This window comes from Brienomyrus brachyistius, unplaced genomic scaffold (genome assembly GCF_023856365.1).
Source record: "Brienomyrus brachyistius isolate T26 unplaced genomic scaffold, BBRACH_0.4 scaffold98, whole genome shotgun sequence".
Taxonomy (NCBI): domain Eukaryota; kingdom Metazoa; phylum Chordata; class Actinopteri; order Osteoglossiformes; family Mormyridae; genus Brienomyrus; species Brienomyrus brachyistius.
In genome coordinates, this window is record NW_026042373.1 from 362,179 (window position 1) to 383,182 (window position 21,004).

At 46.8% G+C, this 21,004-nt stretch overlaps 1 protein-coding gene across 3 annotated transcripts in view; it reads left to right on the top strand.

Moving 5' to 3' along the window:
• The first annotated feature begins 52 nt into the window (after positions 1–52).
• The window catches only part of LOC125727459 (serine/threonine-protein kinase Nek11-like), a 40,126-nt gene continuing 19,174 nt past the window's right edge, over positions 53–21,004 (top strand). The window contains exons 1-6 of one of the 3 annotated variants that reach the window (XM_049004164.1): positions 53–284; positions 5,030–5,227; positions 13,076–13,241; positions 18,190–18,308; positions 18,779–18,843; positions 19,095–19,221. In XM_049004164.1, coding sequence (XP_048860121.1) covers positions 5,061–5,227; positions 13,076–13,241; positions 18,190–18,308; positions 18,779–18,843; positions 19,095–19,221 — 644 coding nt within the window. In that variant the 5' untranslated portion in view covers positions 53–284; positions 5,030–5,060. The remainder of the gene's footprint in view (positions 285–5,029; positions 5,228–13,075; positions 13,242–18,189; positions 18,309–18,778; positions 18,844–19,094; positions 19,222–21,004) is intronic. The other 2 variants (XM_049004167.1, XM_049004166.1) reach the window with 2 other exon arrangements.

The following is a 21,004-nucleotide window of genomic DNA, read 5'->3' on the forward strand; positions in this document are numbered from 1 at the left end:
GCCCTCAACTTAGAGAAACGACCCCATCTGCTGGACGCGGACTGGAAGAACAGCTAGCTTCGGGCGTCACTCGAGTCGCTTGTGAGCAGGACGAACCTTGAGGAATATGGAGTTTGCCGATCTCAGATCGGTTCTTTTTTACAGACGCGTGCCCGTCTGAATAAAGCGCGCCCACGACGCGCGTTTCCATGGGAGCAGCCATAAACAAATTAGAATAAAAAAGTACCTGAATATGATGGGGTGCTCGTGAGCTGGAACTTGACCGAGGTACCCGCTCGTCCAAGGTGAGTAAGCTATTATGACTTTGCGTTGTCCTATTACTAGCTCGCGACTACTCATTTTTATCTGTTCTTTACAACTGCAGGTGTTATTTGGGTATATACCATAGTTCAGGATCATTAAAAGATTGCCTTGTTTGACTGGGTTATGGGGTAATTTATAGTTTTTCCAGTGCTGAGCCTTCTGCTTTTTTTGTGTTTTTATTTCCTCCAGAGAGTTACAATAAAGTACTTTATTGCAAAATGATTACAAATAGATGCAGAGCTAATGAAAGCAGATATACTGAATGATTTAGAGGAGCCGAGCTTAGCAGGCCTGTCCCACAGCAGCCTACGCCTCTGTCTCAGGGTTTCATTTAGTGTTGTTGATAGTGCAGGCCAGATCAGGGTGGGGGGCAGAAAATAGGTACCTGGTCCAGCCGCTTAGGTCCTCAGCAATGAGGATCCTGTGAGCCGGATCACCCTCAGGGAAAAGTACCACATGGCCGTAAGTGACGCTCCCTCACAATGCAGGCAATGTGCCTCATTCAGGACTCCTCTAGCAACCGCTCATTCAACACAAAGTTAAACCAGTGGTACCTAAGGATCCTCCAAGTAGATACAGTACTGAAGGGGTCCAGTCTTCGTCTCAGCTCACTGGATAACATCTATGTCTCACAGCTGTACAGCAAGACAGGGAGCACCAGGACTCTAAGGACTTTATAAAGATATCGGGAACGCCACATACCCCTTTCCAGTGACCCCTCCCCCCTCCATGCTCTCCCAATCCATTAACACTAGATTTACCGAGTTTTTATTCTCTGCTGAGAGTCCCAAGGTGTTTGTCACCCCTGCTGTGATTTTCGCAGGTCTTCAGCCCCATCCTCCTCCTGCTTTTGTTGTGCAAACACACCCATTACCTGTGAGGCCTGGCGCATTTGCATTTTTTACTCAGAGTAGCTCAAATCCAAGGCAGGCTAAACCTCTGTGTGTGACATGGAAACCTTCACAAAAGTCTGCCATATCTATACCAAATATCCCACACGCTGACTGACCTGCAAATATGAAAGACGCACATTCACAAAATATATGGAAACACAAGTCTGTGTTATTTATAAAACAAATTGAGTGAAAATAGAATGAAAAGTTGCTAATAGAATGAAATGAATAAAATGAAAACATGCTAACACTTCAGTCTCCAATGCATGTTTGTATATAAATGTCATAAGCTGAGTGAAGTCATGGTCCATGGTTTTTGACATGCTCATACACATACAGAATAAAATGTCATTTCATTTTCATTGGCCATCACTGAATTATAACACCAAAAGTGAATTTTGTTTTTGTGTGATCTCTCCAGCTTTGCATGTTTGGCTGTTCATGTAAAAATTGATGTATCCGTGCCTCAGTTCCAGGTTCATCTCTTCGTCATCTTTCTGCCTTTTGTCTCAGTGGTTACTGTCCCACACAGTCTGTCTATCTTTCAAAGTCTGTGTTTGCAGCGTTTGAAAACCCAGTGACCATCATCCCTGTATTTGGCAATGGAGTTCCTTGGCTAGAAGAATCGGAAACAATCTTCTTTTTCCTTTCCACCCTGTAGATGCTTTGTACAGAACGTAGGCATTCACCGCCACCAAGTCCAGCATGTTGTAAAACACAGCTACTGGCCACTTGCTTGTTGCTGCTCGTATTGAATACATGCGCGCCATTCTAAACACTGACGTGGAGAATTCCTCTCCCTGTGCAGTGTCCTTTGCCAATGGAGGAAGTTCACGGCAAACGTTATTCACCATGCCCAGTAAAGTGAAGCAGTCTGTGTGACAGTGACAGTGAGGTGAAGAAATTGTCCATTGTGACATTTCTCCCGTCATCCAGAAATGACTCCATCAGACTCATGACCACGTTCTCTGCCAGCCTTCACCAAGAACTGTGCTGAAAGTTTCACTCCAGGAGAACACATGAACATAGATGTACAGCTGTTCTCGACCAAGGTTCATTGTCCATGCAGTATATTTACATTTACATTTACAGGATTTGGCAGACGCCCTTAGCCAGAGCGACATACATAAGTGCTTTGAGACTCTGCAATGAATTTCCGATGCTAGCTCAATAAGGACCCCAGCTACGAATACTATCTCTGAGAACGCCATTGAGTAGTGCAGAATTTTTATTTTATTTAATTTTTTTAAAACACACACCAGAAAAAGAGTCGAGTAAGAATATAGAAGTTCTACGTCAGGTATTTCTGAAAAAGAAAAGTTTTGAGTCGTCGCTTGAAGACATTCAAGGATTCAGCTGTTCGGACATCTAGGGGGAGTTCATTCCATCAATTAGGTGCCAGGACAGAGAAGAGCCGAGATGCGTGTCTTCCTTGTGCCTTGAGGGGAGGTGGGACCAGTCGAGAAGTGCTGGAGGATCGGAGAGATCGTGGTGCAGAGCGGGGTGTGATGAGGTCCTTTAGGTAGGATGGTGCCAGAGAATTTTTGGCTTTGTATGCGAGCATCAGTGTTTTGAATCTGATGCGTGCAGCTACAGGAAGCCAGTGGAGGGAGCGCAGCAAAGGAGTGGTGTGGGAGAACTTGGGAAGGATGAAAACAAGACGAGCAGCTGCATTCTGAATCAGTTGGAGGGGACGGATGGCGCTCAGTGGTAAACCCGCTAGAAGCGAGTTGCAGTAGTCAAGGCGTGAGATGACGAGGGACTGGACGAGTATCTGGGTAGCCTGGGTGGAAAGAAATGGACGTATCCTCCTGATGTTAAAGAGGAGAAACCGACAAGAGCGAGAAAGACTGGCGATATGTGAGGAAAATGACAACCGATCATCTATGGTAACTCCAAGGTTTCTAGCAGAAACCGAAGGACGGATCAGGGAGTTGTCAAAGGAGATCGCAAGGTCCTGGAGGGGGGATGAGTCAGCCGGGATGTAAAGCAACTCAGTTTTACTAGTTTTGAGTTTTAGCTGGTGAGTGGTCATCCAAGATGAGATGTCTGCCAAGCATGTAGAGATCTTAGTGGAGACATGAGTGTCTGAGGGAGGGAAGGAGAGGATGAGTTGAGTGTCATCGGCATAGCAGTGGTAGGAGAAGCCATGTGAGGATATAACTTCGCCAAGAGATTTAGTGTAGAGGGAGAATAGGAGAGGGCCAAGAACCGAGCCCTGAGGGACACCGGTGGAAAGACAACGTGGAGTAGATGTGGATCCATTCCATGTCACTTGGTATATCGCATCCAAGCCGGACAAATTTGGGATCAAGTTCTGGATGGCCACGGATTTGGAGACCAAATACGTCTGCAACGTGTCCCCTAACTTGGGAAAGGACCCCAGTCACCAGAAAAGGGAGAGGCTGGCAGAGAACATGGTCATGAGTCTGATGGAGCCATTTCTGGATGACGGGAGAAATGTCACAACGGACAATTTCTTCACCTCACTGGCACTGTCACACAGACTGCTTCAGCGCAAAACAACACTACTGAGCACAGGGAATAAAGTTTGGTATGAACTTCCTCCAATTTCAAAGGACACTGCACAGCAAGAGGAATTCTCCGCGTCAGTGCTTAGAAGTGGCAGTGTCTCCTTGACAATTTATGCACCTAAAAAAACAAGATTGTGTGTGTTCTGAGTTCCTTGGACCAAGATGTGGCGATCTGTGAAGGCAGAAAGAGGAAACCCAACACGATAACAGACTATAACCACATGAAGGTATGTGAATGTGTGTATAATTTTACATCAGTGCTACAATGTTTTCTGATATGTACTATACAGGCCTATATAGAAAGAAGGTAGAAAAAAAGCAAATACACTCATGACTCTCTCTCTCTCTGCTGTTATAGTGTGGTGTAAATGTGTTGGACCAAATGGCGCGCATGTATTCCGTAAGAGCAGCAACATGCAGGTGGCCAGTAGCTGTATTTTACAACATGCTGGACCTGGTGGTGGCAAATTCCTACGTTCTGTACAAGGCATGTACAGGGTGGGAAGGCAAAAGAAGATTATTTTTGAGTCATCTAACCAAGGAACTCCATTGCCAATTTATGCCACAAAAGGCTATGGGGACAGAGGAAGGCTGCTGCTGTGCCAGGACTTGTATGGACAACTCAGTGTCAGGTACAGGAGAACTGCAACAGAAACCGCAGCAGGTTTACCAGTGCAAAGTGTTACAAATTCACTTGCGCCAAATGCAGGGATGATGGTCACTGGGTCTGCAAACACTGCAAAGTTTGAAACACTTAATTTTTTTTATAAATAAAACAGACTTGTGCTTCCATATATTTTGTGAATGTGTGTCTTTCATATTTGCAGGTCAGTCAGCATGTGGGATATTTGGTATAGATATGGCAGACTTTTGTGAAGGTTTCCATGTCACACACAGAGGTTTAGCCTGCCTTGGATTTGAGCTGCTCTGAGTAAAAAAATGCAAATGTGCCAGGCCTCACAGGTAATGGGTGTGTTTGCACAACAAAAGCAGGAGGACAATGGCCCAAGAAACTCTCAGCAGGGATGCTAGTAGGTGTTAGGCCCAGGGAATTTACGCAAATTTGCGTAGATTTGGCAGTTCTAGTGTTAAAAAATAGTCTTCTTCATAAGACTTCTGAAAGTCATATGACTGCACTGAACATGTTTTGTTTATTAATCATATAATTAGTCAATAATGTTACTTCTAAGCAGTGGAAAAACAAGACCATGAAGCAAAGCATCTTTCCTGTGCTTAAACCCGAAAATGAAGACAGTGAAATATCTGGTAAGCTGACGCTGTGTGGTTGTATCTACACAGGGTTTCCACATTCCAGTAGGCTCCCGATGACATGCCCAAGTTCCGGGAGCAGGAGGTCCAGCCGGCCAGTGGCCAGAAGCTCAATCACCGTGCCGTCCTCATAGCCCAGAGATACTGCATCCAGGAGAAGCTGGGCAGCGGCAGTTTTGGGACCGTATTCCTGGTGCGGGACACTGAGGTCGCGGAGGGGGAGTACCTGTAAGTGACAGGTTCTTTTTCCTGGTATGCCCTGTACCTACACCTGCGGTGACAGCAACCTTAGCATGTATAACCAAAATGACAGTGGTTTCTCCTAATGGGCAAAAATTGATAAAAAAAAATGTAGTGACATGTGGCTTTGTAAATGTTACCTTGAGAGCTTCCAGACTTTACTCTAATTGGCTTCCCTTGACTCTTCAGTGTCCAGTAAAATAATGCTGAAATAAGAGTTTGACCTTTGATTCATCCGGTTAACAGATTAGTAACAGATGAATTTTGTACTGGGCTGATGTTTCCGTAGCGTGTGAAAGCAGAGTGTGATTCATTGAAAGTTGCATGGCTCCGCCCCCCCGTCCATGAATTGACCACGACCCCCGCAGCAGTGCCACACCCACATTGCCAGACCCTTCCCCATCACTGCATCAGTTCAACACACACTGACATTCTTCACCTGATCCCCTGCCTTGACTAAAGGAGGGGCCAGAATCCAGTGCAGCTTGCAGATTTCCCAAACACACATGCTGAAACACACATTAATCAGCTAATAACCAGGTTTTAACAGGAATGTTTGAGCAGGGAAATCTGCAGACTGTGTTGGATTCTGGCCCCCAGGACTGGAACTGGGGAATCCTGCTATAAACCAGCAGACGAAGACAGTAGATCAGAGGAATTCAACCTTAACTCCCTGAGATCCATCTCTATGCTAGTTTTTCTGTAGCCTACTTGTTGTCTAAAATGTTGTCTACTTATTTTTTGTAATAAAATCTTTGTAATATTGATAACATAATTTAAAAATAATGGAACTCATATACTGTATATAGATAAAATGATGTGTGCTGTGTTTTTAAAGTACCCTGTCCTAGTACCCTTTGCTTGAGCATGCATACATCTGTAAATGTAAAGAGCATTAACATATGCCTGTAGATAGTGGTGGAGCCTGTATGTATGTAGACAGTGGTGAAGACAGTATGTATGTAGACAGTGGTGAAGACAGTATGTATGTAGACAGTGGTGAAGACAGTATGTATGTAGACAGTGGTGGAGACTGTATGTATGTAGACAGTGGTGGAGACTGTGTGCATGTAGACAGTGGTGGAGACTGTATGTATGTAGACAGTGGTGGAGACTGTGTGCATGTAGACAGTAGTGGAGACTGTATGTATGTAGACAGTGGTGAAGACAGTATGTATGTAGACAGTGGTGGAGACTGTGTGCATGTAGACAGTGGTGGAGACTGTATGTATGTAGACAGTGGTGGAGACTGTGTGCATGTAGACAGTGGTGGAGACTGTGTGCATGTAGACAGTGGTGGAGACTGTATGTATGTAGACAGTGGTGAAGACAGTATGTATGTAGACAGTGGTGAAGACAGTATGTATGTAGACAGTGGTGGAGACTGTATGTATGTAGACAGTGGTGGAGACTGTGTGCATGTAGACAGTGGTGGAGACTGTATGTATGTAGACAGTGGTGGAGACTGTGTGCATGTAGACAGTAGTGGAGACTGTATGTATGTAGACAGTGGTGAAGACAGTATGTATGTAGACAGTGGTGGAGACTGTGTGCATGTAGACAGTGGTGGAGACTGTATGTATGTAGACAGTGGTGGAGACTGTGTGCATGTAGACAGTGGTGGAGACTGTGTGCATGTAGACAGTGGTGGAGACTGTATGTATGTAGACAGTGGTGAAGACAGTATGTATGTAGACAGTGGTGGAGACTGTGTGTATGTAGACAGTGGTGGAGACTGTGTGTATGTAGACAGTGGTGGAGACTGTGTGTATGTAGACAGTGGTGGAGACTGTATGTATGTAGACAGTGATGGAGACTGTATGTATGTAGACAGTGGTGGAAACTGTATGTATGTAGACAGTGGTGGAGACTGTATGTATGTAGACAGTGGTGGAGACTGTATGTATGTAGACAGTGATGGAGACTGTATGTATGTAGACAGTGGTGGAAACTGTATGTATGTAGACAGTGGTGGAGACTGTATGTATGTAGACAGTGGTGGAGACTGTATGTATGTAGACAGTGGTGGAGACTGTATGTATGTAGACAGTGGTGGAGACGTGGAGACTGTGTGCATGTAGACAGTGGTGGAGACTGCTAACTGGCAGTCAGTTTGGAGGAATGTCATTCATATTCACATGTGGAGCATGACTGGCCTGTTTCACCTTTGCACGCCCCTTTAAGGTTGTGATTACGGGAGACCCTCCCCTTTAAAATCAGAACGACCCAAAGCCAATGGTAAGAATGATCAGGCTCGGATAAAAACAACATTGTTCTCTTTAATGACCTAGCTGGCAGGATCACTGCACTCATGTGTTTTTGGTAAGTTACTCTGGGTTGAGGAAAAATAAAATAGAATAGTAACAAGCATTTGCAGAAACGCATAACAGGGAATTGTTTATCTGCTCTCTAATTTATCCTTCCCATACTGGTCAGCCTCCACAGAGACGTGGCTTTGGGTACAACAGCTTTTGTCTGGATGAGACCAGCTCTCCTGGCTCTTCCTTTGCTGTGTGGGAAGTTGGACTTTGAAGCTTCTTCCTATCTGGTCTTATGATTAAAGCTTTATGGTTTGGGACCTCTGAGGATACCAGTGATCATTTTTAACTTTCAAAGTACCTTTACGGTGAGGTGGTGAGGAGATCTACAGTGACTTTCAGGGTCACCAAGACCAGAGCGAAGTCCGTATGTAAACAGGGCACTTGCTAGCCTTGTCCCCACGATGGCTATTGGGTTTTTTTGCAGTGCAGTGCTGACTTACATTCTTTAGTATGGTTGTAGCATGATTTTTACATGCTTCTGCCTTGTACTCATGTGAAAAGTAAATTTATGCTACTACAGAAAACCACGCTTAATAGAAGAAGAAATGTACTTCAAAATGACCACTAGATGGAAGCAGAGCTGTATGTTACTCAGGTTGGGTTTTTAATCATATTCTTTAATCAAATTATGTTCATGATTGTATCTTTATTTAGTTCAGAAGGACTTTCTGTGTTACATTTAGCTAAAATATAATATAAATGTTTAAATGGGGGGAGAGTGTAAAACAGGAATAAAGATGCATGCAGTAGGTGTGTTTGCTGCCTGGGGTCCTTGCATGGCATGTGGGATGCGGAGTGTCTGTGTGGTTGGATAGTAGTAAGCTTCCCTGGGGAATCTCAGCCACAGAAGCTGTATACACTAACGGTAGAGATGCTCCAGGGCTGCCTGACCTCACGTGGGAACCTCTGCAGGAGTCGTCCGCGAATTCCCTACAGCACAAACAAAGTAACCTTTCTCAGTAGGCCATGTGAGTCACACTGTGTGGCCGTCAGCATCACCATTAAACGCTGCTGTCTGTTCCCTGAATGCGCTTATTGGTAACTTTCTGGTTATTGAACACTAGCCGCACCTGGTTCTTCCTTTGTTTCGAAGGTGTCGTGTGGCTTCTGCTCCTCTCCTGCTTACACTCATACCTGCTCGTGCACTGGAAGCTCAGCCGAGCTGCATTTATGCCCAGTTGGCTCCTTGACAGCGTGAATCTTTGTAATCTGCTGTTCGCCTCACTTGTTGTTTTGGACAAAAGCATCTGCTAAATAAAAATAAATTTAAATGGAAAATTTTTCAGTGGGGGCTCCATTTATATTGCAGTGGGTTCCAAAACGTCTCAATGCAAACAGGTGCTTTTTCAGGTATCATGCTCATTGGGGGCGCTTCCTTGTCTTTGGAGATTACTGTGGTCACGGAGCTATGGAGTGTTTCACTGAATGACCTGCATTCCTGGGGCCTCCATGGCATTGCCCCAGTGCATTGCCCCAGTGCATTGTGTGGCACAAGGCAGAGGCTTGCTTGGCAGGGTATGGGCAGATGCTTTAATGCAGTGTTTCTCAAACCGGTTCTCAGGGACCCCCAGATGGTCCACATTTTTGCTCCCTCCCAGCTCCCAGTGGACTGTCTGGGGACTGGTTTGAGAAACACTGCTTTAAGGTTTGCAGGATGTCATGGCCAGAAACCGGCAGAAAAGGAGTTCTTAGGAAGCCGGAGTCTCAACGGAGGCATCTTTGCTCAGGAAACAAGCCTGACACAGAGATTAGCTTTACCACACAGTTTTCTTGTACCACCCCAACATCAGCCTCACCCCAAAACACCATGATGTCATTGTGATGATACGAAGACAGCCAAAGGATTTTGGGAGCTCCAAAAGCCCCCACTGAAATATAAAGCTGAGAGACAGACCCCAAATCACTACGCCTTCGTGTCAGTGTCACCGTCATAGCTGGACTCGCATGCTGTTATCCTCCCAAATTTGTGCATCATGCACTGTGAGGGACTTGCGTGGCTCCTGAATGAACGCGGCAGGCCATGTAGATCGCCGTAAATGAAAGTGTTGTGGGCCTTTCGGAGCTGGGTAATGTAACAATAATGCTTCATTCCGGATTGTCTTCTCATCCCGCCTACTGGCAATGAGAATACGTTCACCCAAGGCTTTAAGGTTCCCCTGGCCTGTCAAAGCGTGCATCGACCGGGTAATTACCCAGAAATTGTACTCTTTGGCTCATAACCATTTCATGCCGGGTTTCCCCAGTGAAGCGATTGCATATTTATGACGAGGTCATTGCCGAGGAGCCGAAACGCTTTTGTTTTTCTTAGCAAAATTATTGTTATTCCAGGAGCTGAGGCTCTCCGCTCAGGCACCACCAGCCTCCGGGCACCTTTGGCACGACACTGAGTCACTGCCTTCCTGCTCTGGGAGCTTCGACGCCTCGGCAGCCTTTTCTCACCTAAGGCTCGAACCTGCGGACTCCAGCCTCTAAGCAGTCTATCGCCAAGCGTCACTCTGACAATCATGCCTTAGGCCTCATGCCAGACACCTGCTTTAATATCAGACTGAAATCTCACATGTAACAGCACTACCAGCACATAAGATCAGAGGTAGACATGGAAAGAGCTGATTGGTCAGGCTGGTTGGCACCTGATGTTAAGCACAAAGGAATTGGATCGTGATGCTGGCTGAGGTGAAAGTGTTTCTATTGGTCCTGGGCTTTTAATGCCTACAGCAGTGTAAAGGTGGCTGGAGTCATTTACAGAAGACAGAACAACAATTGCGAGAGGAACATTAAAGTAGGGTTAGAAATGCGATGGATTAACTGTAGATAATAAGCACCCAATAACCAGGGGTACATAGAGGGAACTTTCCCGCTGTTTTCTCATGACATGCTCTCCGGTTATCAGACTCGCTTTGGCTCAAGGCAAAAATGAAAAAGCATAAAGTGTTCTTTCTGGTGTTCCGTAATTTCAGGTCTCCTTGCTGCTGTGCAGCTCTCACGAGATAATGAAGGAAGCCCAGTGTCCAATTCCTCTGGGGGGTAATTCTACCCGGCAGATACCACAAGCGGCAGAATCAAATCGGATTGGGATGCCACACAAACATCAGCTATGTGTTCATAGCCCCATAAATCAGCAGATATTTCATCCTCCGAGCCAGAAAGACATTTTTTCTGATTCTACAGGGCACAAAAGCGATTTTGATTTATGCTCTCTCTGTTCATAAGCTTCAAGGTCCAAAGTGAAGTTATACACCAGTCTGTGTAAATCAAGCCCGTCTGGTACTGGGCAGAGAGAGTATAACCAGTGATTTAAAAGGCCCTGCTGTGTGGTCTGTGTCCCCCCCCGACCCCCCACACAAAGTGCTCAGTTGAAGATGCAGGGCATTCCCCAAATAGCAGTAACGTTAGTATGTTTCGGTAATTCACTAGTCATTTTCCTTTAAAGAGCCTTACAGAGCTGTAGCAGAGTGTCAGGCCAGTGACGGTTAGCACTGGACGCTTTAGCTATTAGAACGTCGGATCGGGGGGCGGCTCTTCCCCCCTCACCTGCCCACTCTGATTAAATTGTCAAGAATCTGATCAGAGATATAATAGAGACATCCCTGCTCCATGGGGGAGACCAAGGCGTGGCTGTATGGGGAGACACTCACAGGAGCTGCATTATGCATTAATGTCTCTTTGTTACAATATTATTGCATTGTCATGCAGTTATTACACAATATAATTAAACAGCTCATAGGCTTAACATGGAATCACAAATTGAATAAAACAATGTTACAGACAGGAGGATGTTACAGCCAAGAGAATGTGTCAGACATGAGGAAATTACAGACTGATTTACTAAATAGGAGGACATTACAGACAGGAAAATGGTGCAGACAGGAAAACATCACAGACAGGAGGACCTTAAGGATGGTAGAAGAAGATGCTCATGTTTCTGTGTCCTTCTGGAATAATCACACCCGAAACTGAGTTTTCGACCAGCCTGTCACATTTCTTGATCACATCTCTTGATGTGGCATTTTCCAGCGGCTATGAGAGCATCCCGCACTTGTGACACTTGGTGGCTGTGTGTCTGTGAGTGTGTCTGTGAGTGCGTGTAGGTGGCAGGAAGTCCCCGATCTCTCTGTTACGGCTGATGACCAGACCCACCTCTGCTCTCTTCCAGTTTTTCAGTGTCCCCTCTCCATTACACCCACCATGTACAAGCCTTTCTGTGGTCGCAGCTGTTCACATAGGCAGTTGGGAAGTACTGTGGGCGCTGTTAGTAAGACCTTTCGTTTCACAGGACAGGTACTATCGCCAATCTGCCCCTAAGTATTCTCATTTTCCAGTGGTTGCAGTAAATATTTGCAAACAGCCATAGGGGCAGTAGTCTTTAGGGTGTTCTTGTTGCTGTTGTATTTAGTTATTTTAAGCTCAAGTCCCATGTTGGACTTTTGTAGAACCCCAGAAAGCCCGCTGACACAGCAGGGGCGGGCATTCCTGCGGCACCCTTTTTGGTGGTTTATGGCACCACTTAGCAGTGATATGCTCCCGTCTGAACCAGGCCCTCTGCTGCTCAGTTGCTTCATCGTTTTCCAGGGATGCAGGGCGGTAGTTCTGGCCTTGCCTAGTGAGCACAGCAGCACCGAACGATTCTCTGTGGAAATGGCGACAGCGTGGAGGATTTTCCTTACCTGACAACTTCTGACAGACAGCATAAATATGAGTCTGGATTCAGCAAAACCTCGTGAGATTCATGTGTCAGGAATGGAAAGGGGGTCCGGGGGGGGGGGGGGGGTTTCTGACAAAACATACAACCAAGTGAACACCCGCCAGCCAACAGCTTGCATTTAACTTTGCTCTCCTGACGCCTGACTGTTCTGAATGCAGGTAGGACCCTTGGGCCCGGAAGTTTAGAGAAGTGTTGATCTTCTCTCAGAACTCTGCAGACCAGTTACGGTTCCCGGTGAAGCCTTAAGCCAGGGGCCGAGCGATAGCCAGCAGGGGATTACAGCACCCAGGCCCCGCTCCTCATCCTTATTCTGTTCTTTCTGTCTCACCCATTCATTCCTGTAGAATGTACAGTAACTCCAAGCCATTCACAGCTCATTTTGTCCAACATACAGCTTCTTTGATTGTGGCCTCCTGTTTTGGAGGGGGGGAGGACACAACAAGCTCAGGCTGTACGTGAGGGGCCACTTTCCCCTGCCGTACCAGCAGTAAACGACCTCCCTCACCCAGGCCTTGTCAGTGTGTGTCTCGTGCTGCTACTGGGGGGCAGAAATGAGGCTGAGAAAAATAAGAGCACAGAAGGGAGGGGGCATGTCAGGGCAGAGAGCTATAACCACAGTCCCGGAATGAGCTTCTGTCCAAAGCAACGTACAAGCATGCAAAGCTTAGGATCAGAGAGCAAGGCTGGCCAGCATCCCTAGAGTAACTGGGGTTAGGGGCACAATGGTGACATTCCAGAGGATTTAAACCCATACCCTTCAAGTTATGGATAGCTGACTGTTGATCTCTTCACTCGCTTGCTTGGCTCTGGCAGCAAAGTGCTGAAGGAGGTACCAGTGGGTGACCTGAACCCCGACGAAACAATGCAGGTCCAAACGGAGGCCCAGCTGCTCGCACAACTCCACCATCCCTCCATCTTGAAGTTCTACAGCAGTTTCCTGGAGAAGGACATCTTCTGCATCATCACCGAGTACTGTGAGGTGAGACCATCCAGGCATGATGCTCTCGCTATGACATACGATGGTTGATTGGATCGCAGGTAGGATTAAGCATAACTCATTGGTAGGAATTTGGCCTCCTGTACCTGTAGGATCTTGACAAGGATCCCCCCAGGCCAAAAAAATCCAGTCTGTGTGCTTGTCCCAGTCAGCAAATGGAGAGCTTGTCTGATTCCATTATTCCCTGACCCTTGCAGTGTGTGATCCCTTTTATCTACGTCTATGTCAGTGTTCCCCAACAATTATACAGTGTAATTAATCAGAATTTCCTAATTTTCCTAATTTCCTAAGGGGGCCGAGCGAGACGGCTGTGATACTGAAAAATACCGTATTATGTCTGTTAGTTCACATGTATATGTGCCATTTAAGTAATGTGTCTTTTAAGAACAAAACTCACATTTGGTTCAGTGATAAATGCCAGCCAGGGATTTTCATAGAAGTCTTGCACCCCCCACTGGCAGCAAGGCACAACTGCAGGTACTGTGCAGTTTGCCTGGTATCTCTCAGTCTACAATCGCACGTAGAATGCACTGTCAGGAACAACAGGAAGCTTCTCTCGCTGACTTTTGACTGGCTTCCCACTGAGCATGTGGCAAAGCCGCGTGGCTGAAATGCACACATGCCACATACTGCAGGCATCTCGCCCTCATCTCTCCGCTGTCTCTCGGGATCTGTGCTGTCACTCATCACACTGGATCCTATAATCCATAATCTAATCCAAAATGAAATGAAACAAAGAGGCCTGTGTTTTCCTTCTTATCTCACTGGGGTGCTGATGCTGACACTGCGTGGCCCATATCAAGGTTACAGATTGCACCTCAAAGCCACCCACCCACGTTAATGAGCCCTGAACATTGATCTCCATTGATTACACCCCCCCTGCCACCCCCTGTCCACAGAACAGTCAGCTGCAATGGAGTCGGGATTCTGGTTGGACTGTCACGTCCGCTGAGGTGAAGGTTGAGATGCAGTGATCGTACTCGTTGTGTCAGTGCAGTGCCTCTCTATGCTATTTCCTGAGATGGAAAGCTCAGGTCCAGAAAGAACAAATTTAGACCAAGATTTTATTTCACCCAGCATTTGAGTTCTCTGTGAATAAGACTGTTTATACTGAACTGATTGGTTGAAACAAAATCTTGGTCTGGATTTGTCCTTTTGGAACCGGAGCTTTCAGCCTTTGGCTGTTTCTGTCTGTGAGCCCTTTGCCAGTTCAGGTCATCCTCTGCCCGGCCCTGTGCAGCGACTCATGGGTGATCTGCAGCATGGTGCTCTCCCTGCTAGCCAATGGGGATCTGCGAGAATCTTCACGACTGCTCAGCAGGCCGTGTTCTCACATACACACACACACACCGGGGCCGCCTCTGAGGCCTCGTGCAGCTGATTGTTCGATACTGATAACTGGCAGCTCTCTAATGAATGACCTGCCAGTGAAGTACTGGGCTGTCTCACATTCACTGCAGGACCTTCAAGCCGCCCAAGTACTTTTCTATCTTCATGAACAGGATTTGATTTTTGTCGGCTTATGTCGACTCGCCCAAATCAAAGTACATTTTGAACAGCCATGTCTTGACAAATGTAACTTCTTTTAATGAGTGACTGAGCAGTGATGGCGATAAAGAATAGCGTGGCGAATAGAGAGTGTTATGCAGACATGTAGTGCTTGAGGGGCTGTTATGTCTTTATGGGGAGATATTAATTACCACATGACACATCGCGCCCTAATACTGCCATGTGATTGGTTGGGTGCACTCACACCTCCAGGGTTGGGGGTTTTATACTCCACTCCCTGCTCCGTGTGGGTGGAGTTTTGCGTCTTCCCCCCACATTGTACAGGTTGCCTCCTGTCGACCTTCAGTTAGGGTAATTGGTGTTTCTAAATAGACCACTGCACGAGTTCTGCAATGGTCTGGCACCAGTGAAATAGATTTTCGTTCCCATGGGACAGACATGTGGAGGGACATGACTGAGAATGCCAGCGAAATAGATTTATATTCCCGTGGGATGCGGAGTGCGGGGATGGCATGGAGTCATAATCTCACACTGGAAATGAAAAAAAAGTAAGGAATAAAATGAGCCTTCATGAGCCAAAGCTAGTGAATCGAATACGATTCGTTTAATGGCTCTTTATAAAGGCACGTCTGGTAATTGTAACTTGAGCGAATTGGAATGTAATCTACATGCAGCCTCTTTGCCCCGTTATACCTCAACAGCCTATTGTGCAAAAGAAATATGTTTAATCAATTAAGAGATTGATTGGCCCATTGCAGCTGTGCTTAAGGCTGCTGGGCAGCTGGGAGACGAAGATATAGGAGTGTCATGCTTCGGCAGGAGACTCAGGAATGCTGGAAAGTCATTGTTTACAACAAAATGCTACTCAGCTGGAGTCACTTGACTTTCTCAGCGAATGAGTGTGTGTGTCCAGCACTCGGAGTAAGTCACTCAGATGTTTGTGCATTCCGTAATACTTATGCTGGTTTAATTTCAGCTTGTTTTAGTGATTATGCCTGGTTTTAACTCTTAAGGTAATAATGGTGGTGGTCTGATGGATGGGGAAGCACACATGTTATTAAAAGACGGCTGGTTTGAATCTCTAACCAGCAAAACACCACTGAGGTACCCTGGCTGAGGTACCCTGGCTGACGTACCCTGGCTGGGGTACCCTGGCTGAGGTACCCTGGCTGAGGTACCCTGGCTGACGTACCCTGGCTGAGGTACCCTGGCTGACGTACCCTGGCTGGGGTACCCTGGCTGAGGTACCGCCCCCAAGCACTGCTCCCCCGGTGCTGAATTGACTGCCCCCTGCTATGTCACTTATGGGGCACATTTCAGTGGACACATTTCACTATGGTGAACGTTTCACTTCCCTTTACATTTATAGAGCATTTACAGTTGAAGGCTCGGGATACAGTCCCCAGGAATGAATGGGCTCATTAAATCTGCTAGCATCCATGCAGGTCACCTTCTTTGCTTATGAGTGATGTAATCGTTCAGTCCTACATGGAATTTTAATTGCAAAATTGTTTAATCTGTTCTTTAGTCAGCTGATCACTGGTTACTTGTATCAGTGTTTGCTGGATTCTTCTGGTTTAAAATTCTGTGCTTTTATGTGATTGACACAAAGGTATAATGACAAGCGGGTACAGCTGAGATCAATACTGTGCAGTATTGACTCAAGATGGGTGGGGCGGCGCCGATAATGGGGGTGCGGTACATGTATTTATGGTGCCCTTGGGTTCAAATTGTCCCGGACAGCCCCGCAATGCCCCCCTCCCACCAGCCTAAGCTGTCATTACACAGTAAGCTGGGGGAGCTGTTGGACACCTCTGATGACAATAGTGAGGGAAATGCAGAGCCCTTCAGACACTGGGGCACTCAGACGCCCGTCACAGAGCAGAACAGCTCAATCTGGGGCAGAGCCCCCTATGGACCGCGTGTCGTCTGGCTTTCATACCAATTCATTCCTCTGCATCAATCGCTCCAATTTCCAGTGAATTACCAGTACAAATCATGATTCATTGCCCACAGAAATCTAGCCATGAAATAAGGCAATACTTAAATGCTTGGGAAAACAGTCAATGTTAAATGTGTTCCATTTTAATCAACTACATAAATGACCAAAAATATTTTAACTGGATGATACTGTGAGTTTGGTTATTAAATATTATGTTGACATCACCTTTATTTACAGACAAATAAGTAAATCTAATGCGCTCTCCGCATCGTATTCTGGGTGCTGTGAGTAAGTCCTGTACTCATACGCAGATCCGGGGGGTGTTAAGGGGTGACCGTGGCCCCCCAGACTGAAACCTGACCACACCATTTGCCACCCCCACTATATTTACATTTTGATTAAATCAGACTTTTATCCTGTAACTGTTTCTCCGTGTCCCTGATGATAAACTGATATAGAATGAGCTCACGGCGCTGCTGAGCTAAACATGTGCTCTGAGAACAGGAGTCATGCAGGAGGCTGGGAATCCTGTACTTATTGTAAGGTTGTTACCTTAACTGCAAGAAATTGACAAATTAAATGTGTATTTGATCATTCCACCACTGCCTGGACTATAAACAATGTGGAGTTATAGCGTTTAGGTACCTTAAACATCCCTTTATTTTCTATATGCCTTATATTCATGTTTAGATTTATGTGCCGCCACAGAATGACCTCTGGTCCCACGCTGGTCACCCCACTGGCAATTTTCTGGCTCTGCTTCTGTTCAGAGTAACATACAAGGAAAGCTTGGGGTCAAAGGTCAGGGTCAGCCAGTATCTCGCACCCTAGGAGAAGTTGTAGTTAATGGCCTTGCTCAATGGTGTAGTGATTATTCAGATGGCAGGATTCAAACCCACAAACTTCCAGACATGGGCACAGATCCATAAACCACTGAGCCACACACCCCTAGCTTACAGTCACCATTACCCATGATGCCTCCGAAAATGCCATGTTTACAAGCACTTCCAAAGTGCTTAGAAAGACAAGCAGCGCCACAGCGGAAACTATGTATGAAACAAGCTGGGAGATTCTAGATGACAGAAGCGTGAAACACAGAGAGAACCAGTAATTGCCTGGATCTAATCCAGCAGATTGTGATAAACATACGGCTATATACAAGCAAGTGGAGGAGCGGAGGGCGTGTACCGGACACTGGCACTCCACAGTTCTTCCTGGATGCCAGAAACCCCTCTGGATTCCCTCTAAATGGGGGTTTGCTTTGGTCCACCATAATGAAACCACCCTTCCAGCCAGTTTTCTTGACCCTCCCCTCCCTGTCAACACATGGCAGCGTGTTGTTCTAATTCCAGCCTCTAGAGTGAACAGTGTGGCTGTTAGGGGCAGCAGAGCTGCAGGAGTGGAGCAGCTGTTAACAGTAACGCTGCCAAGAGCCGCTTCGGACAGCGGCCTACCTGACGGTTCTTGTTCCGACTGCAGGATGGGGATCTGGACTGTAAGCTGGAAGAGCTCCGGCAGACAGGGGCGAGGCTGCCTGAGAGCCAGGTCGCAGAGTGGCTCGTTCAGCTGCTGCTGGGCGTTCACTACATGCACCAGAGGTGGGTGCGTCTTTGGCTAAACAGAAACCTGTTCAAAGATTCCACAATTATCGGGGCAGAAAAGCCAGGGTAATTTCCTGTACTATACCTTAATGGGTTCCCCTAGGAACCTTTGCTGTGTCAACATAGGTTCCAGATATACTGTACATCAGTGTTGGCTACTTCATCGAGCTAATCCCATTTAGACCAGAGACCCAAAGTCTGCTCTGGGCTGTCGGTGACATACGGTACCTTTTAATTACCCTTTGACTGTGCTCTGTAATGAAAGCTTTGTTAAAGACAGGGCTCACGCCAAAAGTGTCCCCCTGAGGGGCAGCGACAGCATTAAACAAACGACCCGTTTTGCAGGATGGGCCCATTCCAGGTGTTATATTCAAATGCCCCATTTATTTAGCCAGGATAAAAAAAGAAACAGCGGATTGCAGATGATTAAACCAACACAGACTATCCATCTTCCTTTTGTATCCCAGGAAAATCCTTCACAGGGATCTCAAGGCCAAAAACATTTTTCTAAAGAAGAACATTGTTAAAATAGGTAAGTAGATCCCTAGGGATCCAGCGGGAATGGGTCTTTATACACAAGATGGGGGGTGTCCCACGGGTAATCCATTACCACAGTTACTCATCTGTCCATGTCAACAAGGTTTGTACACTTACATTTCCTTGCCTAATTTTTATTGTGTAGTTTTTTTACTGTAAAAGTGTATAAATATGCATCTCAGTGAACCAGTAAAATGTGTTTAATGTATCTGCGCATCTTCACCTGTGACCACATCTCCTGGTCAGGTGACTTCGGAGTTTCCCGCCTCCTCAATGGGTCATGTGACCTGGCCACCACCTTCACCGGCACGCCATTCTACATGAGTCCAGAGGTGCTCAGCCATCAGGGTTACAACTCCAAATCAGACATCTGGTAAGCATGTGTTTGGTGGGGGTGTAGTGGTAAAGGAAATTGGCACAGGACTGGAAGAGAGTAGGTGCCAACCCTCAAAGCAGCCCTCAAGGAAGGTACATTCAATTATTTATCACGTATGCTTGTATTTTGGGAGCTGGGAGTCAAAAGGAACCAGATCAGTTGCCATAAGGTTTCTCAAAATGTGTTTCCGTGTGAAGTCAGGTAGTTTCCTTAATGTATCCATCGTGCTACACATTAAGGCCGTGGATGAGGAAAAGGACAAAGAGGAGATTGGTGCTCTGTCCGGACACTTGCTCCTTCAGCATCAAAGTCAGCATGTGGATGATGGGTGATCAGGGTGGGCCTAGCGCATGTGCTGCTGGCTGGAATGGTGAAGACGGGGCCTGGACATGAACCTGGACCTGGTGCTGCACCATGTTTGCAAGCAAGTTCTCCAAGAGAAGATAAGACAAAATGAACATGTAATGTAGGAGCACTTTGGAGTGGCAGTGAAGGGACCCTCAGAGCCGTCCGGAAGGTTCCGGTTTTGACAGGAAATGTAGACACTTCCTACTAAGGGTTCTTCTGGCTCCCCTGAGCACTTCAGCAGCTTCATATCAATTAAGGATTCTGACGTGAAACCCGCAGCTCGTCGATGCACGCTGGCCTGGGGTCTCGCTTAGCTGCACGCTGGCCTGGGGTCTCTCTTAGCTGCACGCTGGCCTGGGGTCTCTCTTAGCTGCACGCTGGCCTGGGGTCTCGCTTAGCTGCACGCTGGCCTGGGGTCTCGCTTAGCAGGCCTTCCTGCTCCGCAGAGATGCCATCGATAATAGAGGTCAGCCTGCCTGGGACCTGCAGCCACATGCTGGTATTTACAGCAACCCAGAGCGGGTGTGCAGTGTGTCTCCGTGGGGATCTGGGTCGGGGGCCGACCCAAATGAATTCCCATCAGGTCCCCTTGCTCTTCCCATCAGGTCCCCAGTCAAGTGCCTTTGAGTGCCATGTGACCGGCTGTTCCTGATTGTGGAAGTGTGGACGCCTCCCCAATGAGCCCTTTATGTCTCACCGACCCTGAGCATGGCACCGCAAACCTGGATCATCAGATCCAACTTTCCTTTACACTGTTACAATTATTTTCCTTTTTTTCAATTCAATAAAGCTAAATGCTTTATTTTAGTGATAATAAAATTTTATTATTATGAATGTAGCCCAGTTCATTAGGCCAGTGTTTCCCGACCGAGTCCTCAGGCAACTCCGGACAGTCCATGTTTTTGCTTCTTCTCAGCTCCTAGCGCACCTGTACCAGGTATTCGGTGTTCCTGATTGGCTGTGAGCTGGGAGGGAGCAAAAACGTGGACTGTCCGGGGTTCCCCGAGGACTGGGTTGGGAAACACTGCATTAGGCTACTGACACTCAAATGATCTGGTCAGGTGACTTACAGCCAAAAATGATCACAGTGCTGGGGAAGTTAGTGAAGTCCAGCTCTGTTCACAGCTTTGCTGCACAACTTGGGGATTACGCTGACAAGAGGTCAGAGGCTGCGTGTTTACATAGGCTGGCCATCTCTCTGCCATGTGGCCACAGGCGTTGCCAACATCCCATAATGACCAGCTGTCCCTGTGATCATTAACTAGGGAACCTGATTATCAATCTGTTGTTTCTGGGTACGATGCGACTGGAACCCGCAGAATCGAATGTAATTTGAGCTTCTGTGTATTCACCGTGCTGTTAGATCTGCTTTAGGAGTGAAGGCTTGCTTTGATTTCACATGTTTCTGAAGGGGGCGCTGCAGCCTCCTTGC